General features: G+C 42.0%; 2 protein-coding genes across 2 annotated transcripts; one reads left to right on the forward strand and one right to left on the reverse strand.

Moving 5' to 3' along the window:
* The first annotated feature begins 3,707 nt into the window (after positions 1–3,707).
* Bcmih1 lies at positions 3,708–7,724 on the forward strand. Its single transcript, XM_001558646.2, has 4 exons — positions 3,708–4,862; positions 4,923–4,990; positions 5,042–5,255; positions 5,307–7,724. Exons 1-4 carry the CDS (start codon positions 4,600–4,602, stop codon positions 6,430–6,432), a joined length of 1,671 nt encoding a protein of 556 aa, XP_001558696.1. The 5' UTR covers positions 3,708–4,599; the 3' UTR covers positions 6,433–7,724.
* A 3,786-nt stretch (positions 7,725–11,510) lies between these two features.
* On the reverse strand, positions 11,511–13,732 carry BCIN_07g02420 (hypothetical protein). The gene is made up of 2 exons (XM_024693922.1): positions 13,190–13,732; positions 11,511–13,143 (listed from the first exon to the last, which is right to left on the reverse strand). The coding sequence occupies exons 1-2, from the start codon at positions 13,379–13,381 to the stop codon at positions 11,671–11,673; spliced, it is 1,665 nt and encodes a 554-aa protein (XP_024549711.1). The 5' UTR covers positions 13,382–13,732; the 3' UTR covers positions 11,511–11,670.
* Positions 13,733–14,141: the final 409 nt, after the last annotated feature.

Genomic DNA, 14,141 nt, shown 5'->3' on the forward strand with positions numbered 1-14,141 from the left:
AGTATTAAAGATGGAGATAATTTGATACAAGGTTCCTACTCTCGGAGCATTTAGAACAAAATCTTGATTCCTTGAAAATCTGGCCTGTTTTCAAGGTTCTTGTTCCGTTTCTACAAAGTATACGGTACAGTGTACGAAATAGACAAGGGGGGCAACATTCAATTGGTACGAAGCAAGGCTCGAGAGTTCAATGTGGAGAACACAAACAAAACGAGCCAACTTGACAAGGCTATTAAAAACGTTGAACTGGCCAGATCCAGACTTTGTTTCGAATTGGGAATATCTTCTCGTGACATTGGCGAGTCAATCGCTGTGAATGGTGGATATATAAGTATATCCAAATATATGATTTTCCTTTCTAGCCCTGAAAGAAGGTTGGCCGAGTAGCCTTGTTGAGTTCCCAGGTGATTGATCCTTGGATCTCCTGTTGATATTAATCAACGATGTAGCCCGGTTGCTCTATGACCATCTTCTGGAAAGTTGAGATCCTCTTTTCTTTGAGAAAAGGAGACAACTCTGAGGCAAAAGGATCTCGATGAACTCTAAGCCGCGGTGGAGTCAGCAATGACAGTACTCCTCACCATTCTGGAAACTAGAAGGGATCATTGGCTTATTCGTTGACTTACGACATTATGTTACCCGTTGATAATCCCCCAAATTTCCAGCCTGAGCTGAGCTTCGTCTCCTGAGACTTTTAGTTTGTCCGCGGGAGCGAATTTCGGCGTCGGTCGGCCAGGCTACCAAACTCATGAGATGACAATCAGCCAAGCGTCCCCTAGATATCCTCGGAGGAGATGGGCTGGTTTGGCAAGGCTATGAACATGGTGATACGAGCCATGGGTTTAATAATCGTAATGAGATTTGTATCTGTAACTTGTTCGTACGGGACATCCGATAAGAGTGATTTCTCCAATCAATCTTCTCGTCCATCTTCACACTGGTTGACCTGGACACCCACACCGCTGCTCAACTCGTCCCCTCATGTTTCTGATTGAGAATCCTTCGGTTGGAAAGGCCAATGCATCACCATACGGAAAGCCATCAGCTGATCTATCAGCGACGACGACGATTGATGATAAAAATATAATTGACACTTGGCTCGATACCCCGGGCGGCTACATTAGAGGCCACATGGAGAACACAATTTTATGATTCTGCCTTGTAGAGTCCGAGAGCAGAAACACATAATGGCGATGGGACAAAACTGTGGATAATTTTATGCGTTTTCCATTCTCATAGGTCGACCTCTGGTGAGACTCCAATTTGAAGGATTATGTCCGCGCTTGATGGTCGAATGGGATGTACAACCTTATGTTTATATTGCTGGACCATGGAGACATATGTAATTACTCTCCATAAACCTTGACACAATTTCAGATAGACAATACTGTCGCACAAATGCTGCCTATGATATGATACAAAAAGTGTAGGCGCTCGCAAATCCAGCCATCTGGCCTTCTCGCTTTCATCAGGGGTACCGACCAGTATTGTGCTTGCTCTACGGATGGAAATAGAACGCCCTTGATTGAATTGGGTGGTCTTTGCCTTGATGTAGAGAGCACCCAGCAGACATGGAGAAAACTGGCTCTCTCAAGATACCGGGAGCAAAAGCCCCAATGCAGGTGACCCTCTGACGATAAGGCTAAATGATATGATTTGAAAAGTTGTTTGTAATTGAGGGGAGACGCGTTTTGGTAAATATTTACTTTCACGCTTTGTTTTCGCGCCCACTATTGCGATGTATACTCACTCGCATGTACTCTCGATTGTGTATCGTCCGGAAGAACCAAAGAACGAACGGACGAATGAACGAGTAGCGTGTATCAACACCAAAGCGGGAAGACAATCACACTGGCCAATACCAAAGGCAGAAGGGAGCTAGGATGGACAACGTGATGCAATGGAAAGCTACGAAATACAATCGATGCATGAAACTTAAGACGCAAAAGCTTAAATTTCATAAACCTTGTGCATGCCCTGTGCATTTTGCTGCGCTTTTCCTAGACGATCTCGAACTGACTTGATCGGGCAATAGTTGTCTTTGCTTTCACAATTGATTCATTGTTCACACGATGTTCACGAGATATGAATGGATGGATGGATGGATGAATGCCTTTGATCTGATTTTGGATCTTGATATCGATATCGACGTTGATGGAATTCTCTCAAATGATACCCACACACACACACACACACAAATACATACCTAGGTAGACAGGAGTGTCCTCTTCTCCATCAATATCAGAATGTCATGTTCATAATGAAGGATAACGAAAGGCCAGCCTCCGCGATAGCAGCCAGTGACAAGAACGAGAATTGGCATCAGAACCCAGCATTTGCGAGTTATACGTCGAGATACTATACATTAATCTACCACCAGGAAGGAGCACACCAAGGTAAATCCCACATGCAACCTACATCGTTTTTGCTTCTTCATCTCACCACCACCATGGTCCCCCCTTCATTGCTTTCCGAAGCCAACATACTTACCAGCATTGAATATGGCCAATATCATCGAATCAATTGTCCTTCTATCAAAAACCATCTCGATGAGCTTCTAACGACATCATCAATCTACATGTTACATATCTGATTCATAACCTCCTTCTGTGCACAATTGATCCATATGAAATACCCAGCGGCATATCACTCAAGGTCACCTGCAGAGCATAAACCAACCCATGCTGATGTCTATTTCTCACTCAGCAACCATATATTATATTTGATGAACCAATCCATAATGCTTGATACTCTCGCTCCTTCGCCGCACGACGACAGCCCACCTCTGGAGTCCTAACTCATGGTCCTCTGGTGCTATTCGCTTTTTTCTTTCTGCGAACTAGGTAAGGATTCTTAGAACCGATGGATTCATGGATCCCCATCAAAAGCAAGGTACCAAGTAGGTTGGCGTCGACCCATCAGCAAGGCTAGAAGCTGACTAGGTGAGGAGCTGTGTTTTAGTTGGTTGCTGTGGTTGATGTCTGGCCTAGCTGTAAGAAGTAACAATTAAATATTCCTCCCCCCTTCCATCGTGTACGAGTTCCAACCCTTTACTGCCCAGTTCCCAAGCAGATCCCCGCAGCCAGGAGACAAAGCTAGATCCAGGATGGCATTAACCACATTCGTAATCTCGTAGCTTTTGGCTTTCATGGGGCATGTCCATAGGAGGAAAGAGGTCAATTCTATCGTGCCATTCGTTAGAGAGCGGTTTGACCTGGATGCTTTTGAACCCACCAAAGCTACCTGCTGTTACCCACTTCCCTAGTGCTTTCACCACAGCCCACGCTTCATGTGAGGATCACGATATGAGAAATAATTAGAGGAGTTAAGGTTAGGATTAGGACTAGGAGGGTAGAGTTAGCAAGCATGGCGCGAATGGCAAGCATAGCAAGCGTAGCAAGTGCAGGTCAACGAAGCCAATCGAGACAGGTTAAAGGGCAGACAGTAGCTCTCCATCGTCGGTCTAGTATTATTTTGGCTACAGTTTGCTGATTGTGTCTATTACAAGAGGAGCAAAAGAGAGGAAGAGGGACGAGAGATAGCATAGGATAGAATAGAACAGAACAGACCTAGGCACTTGGACATTTAGACATTTCGACATTGTACGTACCGTTCTGGGTATCCCCTCACCTCGTCTCGCCTAGCAAGCTCCCTAGCAGCTACCTGGGAAACGAAATATATTCACTCGTTAAAATAAAAAATAAAACGAATCGATCTCCCTGACAACACCAGAGCGACAGGACCATCCAAGGAATAGAATTGTAATGAGAAAATGAACTCCACTGGCGACACCACTTGATACCACTAAATCCCGATTTTTCTTGTTTGCTTGGATAAAGCCTTAGCTGATTCGAATTCTTTTATCTTCAACCAATTCGCACTTCTCAATTCCTCTTTTCCTCTTCCTATCACGACCACACCACTAACCCGTTTGACTTTCGACTGTCGACCCTTCCCTTCCCTTCCTTCTCTTTGGTCCCCTTAGGTTCGTCTTCTTCAACTGGACGCCACCACGCCAGAGATCCCTTTCGACAATTCCGTTGTGGTATTAAACATACCAAGGGAACAAGAAAATTAGAAAAGGCCATCTCTCCCCCACACCAACCTTTCTTTTATATGTGAGAGATATCCTCGACCAGGGCTGCTCATCCTGCGAACCTCCCATTAGACCTTTTCTCCCGACGAATCGATCTCTCGACCTTAATCACGACCCGATCCTCGAGCAATAAACCGGTTGAAGCCACCAAATCCAATCGTCGACCGGAAAGGACATACCAAACGGCAACACAATCAACCCGACAGGTTTCGATGCACCAAGCATTCCAGTAACTCCCATCGGACAACCTTTCAATCTCGACAGCTCCTCTTGAACCAAAAGCATTCTACCATTGTTCACAGTTTGTATAGCAACGACATCTGGGAATATCCTCCCCATTTGATTGTTTGCCGTCAATCTGATCTTGGAACTCTCTACATTAATACTACAATTCATAATCACGTCAACGGATCTTCCCTGCAGTGGACTTCGGTTGCATCAATTCAATTGATAGTATAATTTAGAGCAGTCAATTCACCTCTTAATCTCTCGTCCCGTTCATCATGGAGTCTTCACCCATAGCTGCAATGCAGCCTTCATCATTCATGCCAGCTTGGGCCAGAAATGATATGTATGCCTCGCACCCGCACGCACACATGTCAAACGTCACTGCAAATTCTTTCGGTCCCGGTGCTTTCGACTTTCGGGATTTGAGCATGAAGCATTCTGCCAAAGCAGATTACTTCTTGGTTAAACCTGTTCGTGGTTCTTCACCTACAGCAAGCTTGGCGGCAGATCTATCTCAAAACTTTCACATTGACATGAGGTACATTCAATTCAAACCTGTCCCCAGTGTGTATCTTATACTGACATCAATTACTTACAGCCCCCAATTGCCAACTCCTCGTCGATCTCTCTTCACATCGAATCTGTTTGGGACATTGGATGGTAGGGGTAAGAGTTGATCTGCAGGAAGATATGACTGGAGATATTAACAAAATACAGATTGTGCTACTACTCCTCCTTTACCTTCCTCTTCACCAGGTCCATTGAACGAAAGAATGGATATATCCCCTCTTCCACATAAGCAACCATATTTCTCTGCGCAAATTGAGATGGCTTCACCTACACCAGCAGGTACACCAGTGGAAGATACAGCTATGGGTTCATCTCCAATTCGTTCCAATTCATTGGACGCCTCAAAACCTTTTGGTGCTGAGTAAGTGTAAATTGCACATTCCAAAGATTGGCGTACTAATATAAGCTACAGGAGACGCAAAAATGGATTATTACGACCATCCCTCTCACGTACCAAGGGTTTCTCGACGAATGCCCTCCCTCGACAAAACGCCGATAGTCAATTGCCTCCCTTCCGCTTCGGTGCTGGAAGCAGCAAGTTGTCTACCTCCACATCAATGTCTTTGGGCGAATGTTTCATGGAATCACCACCAAGAGAGCGTCCTGAACGTCCTTCGGCTGGAATGATGGGACCACCACCTCGATTGAGCAGACCATTCTCAAGTGTGTCGAGCAGAGTTGTCAATGGATCACCAATTGGTAGCCATTCCCGCAGAACATCCAATCCGTTAGTTCGGCCTAGGAAACAATTTCGACGATCCCTCAGCATGTTTGAAAGCCCACAAGATATTGTCAAAGAAAAGGGAGCTGCGCCGAGCAACTTGGAAACCGTCATGGATATTGATGAAATACACCAACCAATCTTACCACACTTTTTCCAAGAAGGTCAACCTGATAGCATTCCTAGAATTGCCAAGGAGACTTTATTGGAAATTCTTGATGGGAAATATGATGATGAATATGACCAACGAATGATTGTTGACTGCAGATTCGAGTATGAATTCGAGGGTGGACATATCGATGGTGCTGTCAACTATAATGACAAAGAATTATTGACCAGTCAATTGTTTGAAGAAAATATTCCAGGCAAAACCCTCCTAATCTTTCATTGCGAATACTCTGCACACCGAGCACCTATAATGGCTCGTCATGTACGACAGCAAGATCGTACTACTAACGTCGAGCAATACCCAAAGCTTTCCTACCCTGAAGTGTATATCCTGGATGGTGGTTACAGTGCTTTCTTTACAGAACATCAAGGCCGTTGCTTTCCCCAGAATTACGTTGAAATGGATGCTAAGGAACATGCTTACACATGTGAGCGAGAAATGGGAAGACTTCGACAAAATAGAACCAAGCTCAGCAGAGCACACACTTATGCCATTGGCCAACACGGACAAATTGATGATAGCCCTACTGCACCCAGTCGATCAAAATCGAGTGGCAGTATGTTAACGACAGAAATGACGAGTTCCCCTATGATGAGCTCTCCTATATTTTACGACCGAGGTACCCCACGAAGACAAGTCTCATACTAAATAATACCTTTGCATCTGATTTGGCGTTTAGCATGGCACTGCATTCTTTCACTCGGAGTTTTTTTTTTTTTTTGGTATTCACAAGTTCGGAACAGATTCCGACAATCAGTACCACAGGTCGTCTAGATACCCTGACCTGTTTTTTTCTACAATTACTCACCGATTTTCTAACTTCTCGGTCGAGTCTTCCTTCAGTCGTCCGTTTTTCATCTTCGAAAGGTTTTTCTATATCAATCACATTTGCTCTGGCGTATTGGCGTGCATCTAAAGAGTTCCTGTGTCTTGCTTGTCACACACACTCTCTCATTGTCTAGGTTATTACCTAAACAATGCATTCGACATACTTTTTGAGTTATCAGCGAGTCTTTTTTTAATATCGATCATCGAGTCGATGCAGCGAAAAACAAACCTTTCTTGGATCAGGAATCCCGGACCACAACATTCTTTACACGAACCTTTTTTTTATTACCATGAGAACGACCCATAAATGGCCAAAACACGATGACGTTATCAAATTTCCTTTTGCAAAGAAACAAACTTCTAGTCTTGTCATCGGCTAAAGAATGTTTCAATACTCTCTACATCGACTCAAAATTTTCTACCTCTGGAATTTTTCCAAATCGTACATACAACATACACATACACATGCACCTCAATTCTATGGATTCGAAACATTCGATTTGCTTTCAATTCCTTCGACTATTTTCACCATAGACCGGTATTCACTAAAAGTCTTTTTAATATTTCCCATCAATCAACAAATCGTTCGCGTCTGGATCTTAAGTTTTACTCCTTTCTAATGATACGTTTGATAGCCATATGTGTACTCGCAGAATTAAGCTTGTTTGCTTTTTCCCATTGCTTTTAGGAAAAAATACAGATGGATTGTTAAGAGATAATGATTGACATTAGGGGCTGTCAGAACATATGATGTGGAACAAATGGATGAACAGGAGATGAAGAAACTTGTTATGCCTTTTTCTCGTAATACAGTTGATGGGTTGGAAGATGATATTGTAGCTTGGCTTTCTGCTACTTTTGTTGGGGTTGAAAGAAACTTACTTTTATTTGTTTAACTGTATGAGTGTTTGGAGTACTAGGAATAGGGAGAAGGAAAATGGAGATGGAGATTCGAGACGTATTTGCAACCCTAAATGGGTGTAGAGTTTTGTCACATGCTGATGATACTACTACTTTCTACTTACTTACTGCTTTACTTATTCCTCACGAGTATTCTTGAAAAAAGAAACCGTGTTGAGAGATGATACTCAAGATATGAAATGAAAAAAACAAGTTAAAAATTTATATTATTGAGTTTCTGACTGATTGTGATTGCTTGTGATGTATCAGATTTTGATATGAGATACAGTTGATGCAATCAAGTGGCTAGGTGTGGAACTCATGATACGGTATATACAACAAGTAATGCCTTTGCCTTCACTAAAAGCAATCCTCAGTCTTTCATCTTTCTTTCTTATGGCTACCTAGAGACTTGTTATATATATCCCCTTACTCGCGGAAATGAATTCATCCACTGATTCTTCATTTCCATTTTTAATATTATTCTTTTCAGTGTTTTCAATTGTATATTTCTTTTGTTTCATGTATGTAGTAGGTAGGTCGGTGTGCATGTTATATATATGGATGTATGTATGGATATATGGATGTGTGATGTGTGATGTTTCCCCCCCCCCCCCCCCCCCCCCCCCTCTGGTGTGAGATAGGTTATTGAGATTGAGGGGAGTTGGAATTAGAACTATTACCGTGGGTGGGTGGTTGTTTAAATGGTATGTATAATAAGTTGGGACAGAGGGAGGAGGTAGAAGTGATGGGAGGAAATCAACGAGCAGGATGACAGAGAAGACGGGTAGGATTTTGTATTCATCCTTTTTTTTTCTTTTTTTCTTTTCTTCTTCTTCTTCTTCTTCTTCTACATGGCTGCCTCTATCTCTATTTGGGCATATTCACTTGCCTGGTTGCGTGATGCATTTCCTCTTTTTTTTTTTTTTTTTTTTTTTTTTTTTTTTTTTTGGTCGTTCGGGTCTCCTATTCTATCTGAGTGTGGATGGATTGTAGATCTGAACTTGACTTGTTTTTGAACTGGGTGCTGGGTGCTGGGTGTTAAAGTTGCGGCGTCGCTGGTGTTGATGCGGTTTGGTGCTTAATTGCATGGTGCGAGGATACGAGGACCTCTGTCTTTGGGGGATTTTCGAATGAGGTTATGTTGTGTTTATTTGGCGGCGTGGCGGAAATGAGTTTTGTGGGGGTTGTTTTGATGAATGAATTGAGTGGTTAGTGATGTCGTTTGGATTTTGTTTATTGTTTTTTTTTTTCTTTTTTTTTTTCTTTTTGGCTTGTTGATTGTTGTTGTCGCTTTTCATCTTGTCTAGTCATCTATAGAGTCTTTCCTTGAGACGCTGGTCTTGATATCTGGAAAGTGGTGTCAATTGAATGCCAACGAGATGACTAGAGTATTATTCTCTGAGGGTAGCGACGTCATCCGAAGCCCTTGTCTCTGTGCATGAATGCATAAGATGGACCGGAAGAAAATCTTTGAGGGATTGAAGCGAGGTTTTTATATCCGAACTGGAAGTCAATTTTGGAAGAGCTAGTTGAGGATGGAAAGAGCGCGGAATGAAAGTGTGAGAGGATAGTGTTGATTTACTTTTCCGTTTCTGATCAGAGTTGATGTGCCCAATATGAATTCATGATTTTCTCTTGTGGATAGTTGGCGCGATGTCTACATTTGAGACCGGAGCAGGTTTATGATGGAGGGAGGGGAGGAATATATAAACATGAACTTCTCTTAGTCTTCAACGCAAGCACATAGAGTAAGGACTGTGCTGCGTATTGACATGGAGTGGAATGTCTTGCCTAAAAGATGCACACGGTGTTGTATATATCCTGTAGCTAGTATTCATATCTCTTCATTGTACGAATCAGTAGGCGGATATCATGGATTGAGATGCAAAGCAAAAAGAGAGGAAGGGAAGAAGAGACATTGACGACGGTAACTGAGTATTTGTTGGCTTTGCTCAAATATTTACATGCTGTTTATTCTATTTACTGTCATGCTATGCTACATTCAACTGAGTGAGCTTGCTGCATCTGAATTCGTCTACTTTTTGTTTATTATTATGAGGATTCTCGAATCTAGATACCGTACCGTACCATCGTGTGATTTAAGTTTTGATTTACACTCGAAGTCCCCTCGTATCCTTGGATTCGTTTGAAAAACATACGCTATGCGTTTATTTGCTGCTTGATACTGGGGGTTCTGGTGTATATATACTACTTGATGGCATGACCATACATCTCAAAGTCAGGAGATAGACAGCGGAAAGGAAAAGGGGGCTTGTGATTAGGGGCTAGATTTGGGTGGTATGTGAATCATACCATGAAAAGGTCAAAGTCTGTGTATGTATTCACTCACCACTCTTCATGTTAGCCCTTTTCCCATTTGCTTACTTTATATACCTCCTTTTATTCTCTCTCACTCCTGACACCAAGGAAATGCCAACATCATCTTCAATGTCTTTAACGAGACGTCTGGTTTTAGAGGGTTTTATCCGAAACTAGAGTTAAAAATTGAAGCCTGAAGTTTAACAACCTGTTACTTTCAGACAGTGGTATCAGTGGATATATCGGACTCTCGGTAGCTGTGCTGTATATCTTATTCACAGATGATGAGTGGATAGTCCTTATATAACAGAAGAGGTATCCAAGCAGGTGATTTATCCACTAACTTATTGACTTCCCTCGATTCCTTCTACTTCCAGTGTCCACGCGGTATTATCATGTGATAGCTTTTCTTGAATACTGATGTAAACGCTTTCCCGAACAAGATTCTATAGAAATAAGATTTCTTCAATGCCCTATGTCACAATGGGCGATGTGGGTGCCTTTGCCTTTGTTGATAGACTCTCGATATAAGTTGTGGTAGCTCGGGTATATATGAAGAATAATGGACAAATCAATGGTTATAGTAGTAGAAATTTATCATTGCTATCGTTTCCAAAGGCTAGGAAGATGAGAATTATGAAATGATGGCAGATACCTAGGTAGTAGTTTTTATTGTCATTCAACTTTTTACTGTCAATCTCCGAACTTTTAGACGATTTTCCAGCTCCGTCGACAACTCAAAAGTCAATATATGGAAGTCTTTCAATATCGAACACTAACGCTGGGCTAATACTAATAACCATGCCCACTTCCTTGTTACGAACCATCATTTTCCTAATTTCAGGTTTCATTCAAAATTTGGTTATAGTGTGACAGACTGGGGAGAGAGGTTTATATAACTGGAGAACAAAAAAATGAAGAGGAGCAAATCAATGATTGTCTTCTCGCCAATATCTTTCCAGATCCCACATTTGGATCCGCTAGCTAAGATACACTCCCATACCCAATCTATATCATATTTATTGTTGAATGGGTACAACTATTGCTTTACTTCGTCATAATCTTTTGAGCCCATCGAGATTGAGGCAACAGTGATATTCATGACTACAGCTGTCGACGAATAACATCAAGAACGAAAACGGGAACACGAATTTAAAGAAAAATTAAGTCGTATTACAACTTTTTCTGTCCCACTGGGCCCGCTTTCTGGACACCGTTCCATGAAAGATTTTACTTAGAGGGCTGCAGCTACCAGTTTATGTTTTGGAGACTGAGGTTGATATCTTTGGACGCGAAGGAAGAATATGAGATGGGTTTTAGAGAGCATTCACACAGAAAAATACACAGGCCGTCATCAGGTATCTGGAGCACTTTCTTCAATCAAAGATACCGTGATAGTAGGGACTCGCGTTCGCTTAAAACGTAGCCTTATTCTCCGAAATGGAACTACACATTCCTTGCTATAGAGAACTTCTTCTAAAAATGAGATATTATTATCCTGTACATTATGATTCATAAACCTTTCGTTTTTTGTTCTCTTTCGAGATTGTATCAAGTTCCACAACTATCGTTCTCTCAGTTGACATTCTCCGCTTGGAGGATTCATAGCAAAAGACTGCATGCCGTGAACACACTGCACAGTAAATAATTCAGGGATATCATCCGAAATAAGAAAGTGAAAACATAACTCATTGAATATCATCTATCTGTTCGTTATCAAAGTCATACATAATACACATAAAGGTACAATGGCCATCCTTTCTGACTCCTAACTCCTTAATCTATCTTTTCAACCACATATCCTAATTCCATAACCGAACCAGAAACTCCTATTCCTCAGAGATTAAGCGGATACCTCTTTCTAATCTGTCCTCCATACTTATAAATCAAACCTGTTGCTGGAATCATCGCTACAGCTATGAACCCCAGCATAGTATTTCCCCATCCTAATCCTAATTTTGCATAAATACTTGGCGCAGCCAATGGTAAAACAGCGCCGAAAAGACTCCTGCTAGCCGTCATAGCGGCTGTTGCACTAGCTGCAAAAAGAGGAAAGCTATCAATAATATATGTCTGAATAGGAATAAAAACACCCATCATCCCGAACCCGAAGGGAATCAGCCCGATAACTGGTATAATCCAATGAGCGTGTTTTTCGGCTGACCATCCATACCAGAAAAACGTGATGGGGATGAATAACGAAAAGAAAAGACAGGCTGGTAGACGCATTTCCGGCTCGAAGATACCGTTGTTTGCGGCGGTCATCCGTATAACTGTCCTGTCGGATATTTTCGTCACGAGAGCAAGACCTGAGAAGAATCCAATGCCAATACCAATGTATGCAAGACCACAAAGTCCAACACTCCATCCGTATTGCTCTTGAAATACTGGAGTGATTGTAGTAAACAACAAGTACAGTAAGCTGTATGCAAAACAAATATATATCGAAAGTATGAAAACGATTGGTGACATGAATAACATCTTGAGTGGTCGAAGAAGGCCATTGAGAAGAACTGTTCTGGTACTAGGATCGCCTCCTAAATCATAACAGGATAATAGATCTGGACGGTTAAGCTCTAATCGAAGTTTTTGCGTCTTTCTTCGGATTAAAACAGGAGGATAAGTCTCGCGATTAAATATTTCAATGCCAATTGTTGTTACTGTGCCAGCACAGAATATAGCCCAGAAAATCCAATGCCAGCCAACTCTTTCGGCTATGAAGCCTCCACAGATAGGTCCTATCACAGGTCCAAACAAAGGACCGATAGTGTAAGCTGCCGAAGCCGCTCCACGTTGCTCGCGTCGAAAAAGATCAGCTATCACACCACCGCCAAGTGCCAAACATCCGGAACCGCCAATGCCTGCAAAGAAACGAAATATTATGAGTGCGGTCAGATTCGGAGCAAGAGCGCAACCTATTTGAAAGAGACAAAAGACGATATTGGATGCACACAGTACAGGTCGCCTTCCATAAATCTCTGATAATGGTGATAAGAAAAGAGGTCCAAAGACAATGCCCAGAAGAAAGACTGTAACAGTAAATGTACTCAGTGTTTCATTGTGATTGTTGAATGTTTCTTCGATATAAGGCACACCAGGAGCAACCATAGAAGATGCTAGAGGGCTGACAACAGTTATGCTTGATATGAGTCCGAGAAGAAGCCATTTCCGGCTTGGAGGAAAGTTTTGAGGGTTATCTGGGTCGTCCTGGCCATCCCAACCAATAATGCCTGCATTTAAATCGGTTTCTGGTGCCAGTGCATCACTGGGTTTGGTATGTGCGGGAATATCGTTCAGTCCAACATCCGTCTATATTCAGTTAGTCTTGGAGCAAACTAGGACTCATAATACATACTTTTGGGTAATTAACAAGAGCTATGTCTGAGAGATTTGATGGATCTTCAAACTTGTAACTGCTAACATTACTCTTATGAGTGCTGCCAGTAGGAACTCTTTCTACAGAGTACGTATGCGATTTATTTGAACCATACAACGTTTCCTCAGATCCAGCCATTCGCGTGTGTCCATGCTCTTGGGCTTCCAACATTTGTATTGATTGAACGACTTTTCTATGTATCAATAATCGAAGTAATGGTGTGCTTAATCTGCCGCAATATTCTTGATGAATCTAAAAGGATGCTTGTAGACGATGGGGTTTGGTGGTGCGAACCATAGGTAGGAGCGATTCGCGTAAATGTCCTTCTCACTTTCAATATTTGATCAAAACTCTGTTTTGATAGATTCTGCTCTACTCTTGGTGCTTCTTGGATGAAATAAATAATGAAAAGTGAGTGGGTTTCGAGAAGAATGATTGTATTTGGAAGCAAATGAAGAATTCGTCCAGAAAGAAATTACCTGAAATCGTTGCAAATCATTGAATATGCGAAGAAAAGGGTCCATGAACATCTCGTCGGGCAGCTATTTACACAGCATTTTAGACACATGTTGTCCCTGACATCATTGTCTAACCTTCGGATCCGAATATACCCGGACAGAAAATTCTGGCTTACGTTTCTCAGCTGTTGGTAACCTACTGTAATCATTGTATGATGAATCAATTAATAGAAGCCGGATCCGACGAATTGATTCGATTTGAAATATAATCTCACGATACTCCCACAAAGATGATTTGAAGCACTATTACATTCACAATAGTTCAACAGATCGATGCGAAGATAGACTTAAGAGAGTGATGCTTTGCGAGAAGCATTGCTTTCTCTAGCAAAGCAGGTTGGAACCATGCAGGTTACATTGCAAACCAACAGCAGAACAATATCGAAAGCATGTTGTCCTTGCCACCAAAATAT

This window comes from Botrytis cinerea, chromosome 7 (assembly GCF_000143535.2).
Source record: "Botrytis cinerea B05.10 chromosome 7, complete sequence".
Classification (NCBI taxonomy): Eukaryota; Fungi; Ascomycota; class Leotiomycetes; order Helotiales; family Sclerotiniaceae; genus Botrytis; species Botrytis cinerea.

Bases quoted from the DNA above. Each gene is read 5' to 3' on its own strand.
- Bcmih1 (XM_001558646.2), top strand. From the start codon at position 4,600: ATGGAGTCTTCACCCATAGCTGCAATGCAGCCTTCATCATTCATGCCA. The intron at 4,863-4,922 runs GTACATTCAATT...AATTACTTACAG, and splicing joins AACTTTCACATTGACATGAG to CCCCCAATTGCCAACTCCTC. The intron at 5,256-5,306 runs GTAAGTGTAAAT...TATAAGCTACAG, and splicing joins TCAAAACCTTTTGGTGCTGA to GAGACGCAAAAATGGATTAT.
- BCIN_07g02420 (XM_024693922.1), bottom strand. From the start codon at position 13,381: ATGTTGGAAGCCCAAGAGCATGGACACACGCGAATGGCTGGATCTGAG. The intron at 13,144-13,189 runs GTATGTATTATG...AACTGAATATAG, and splicing joins CTCTTGTTAATTACCCAAAA to ACGGATGTTGGACTGAACGA.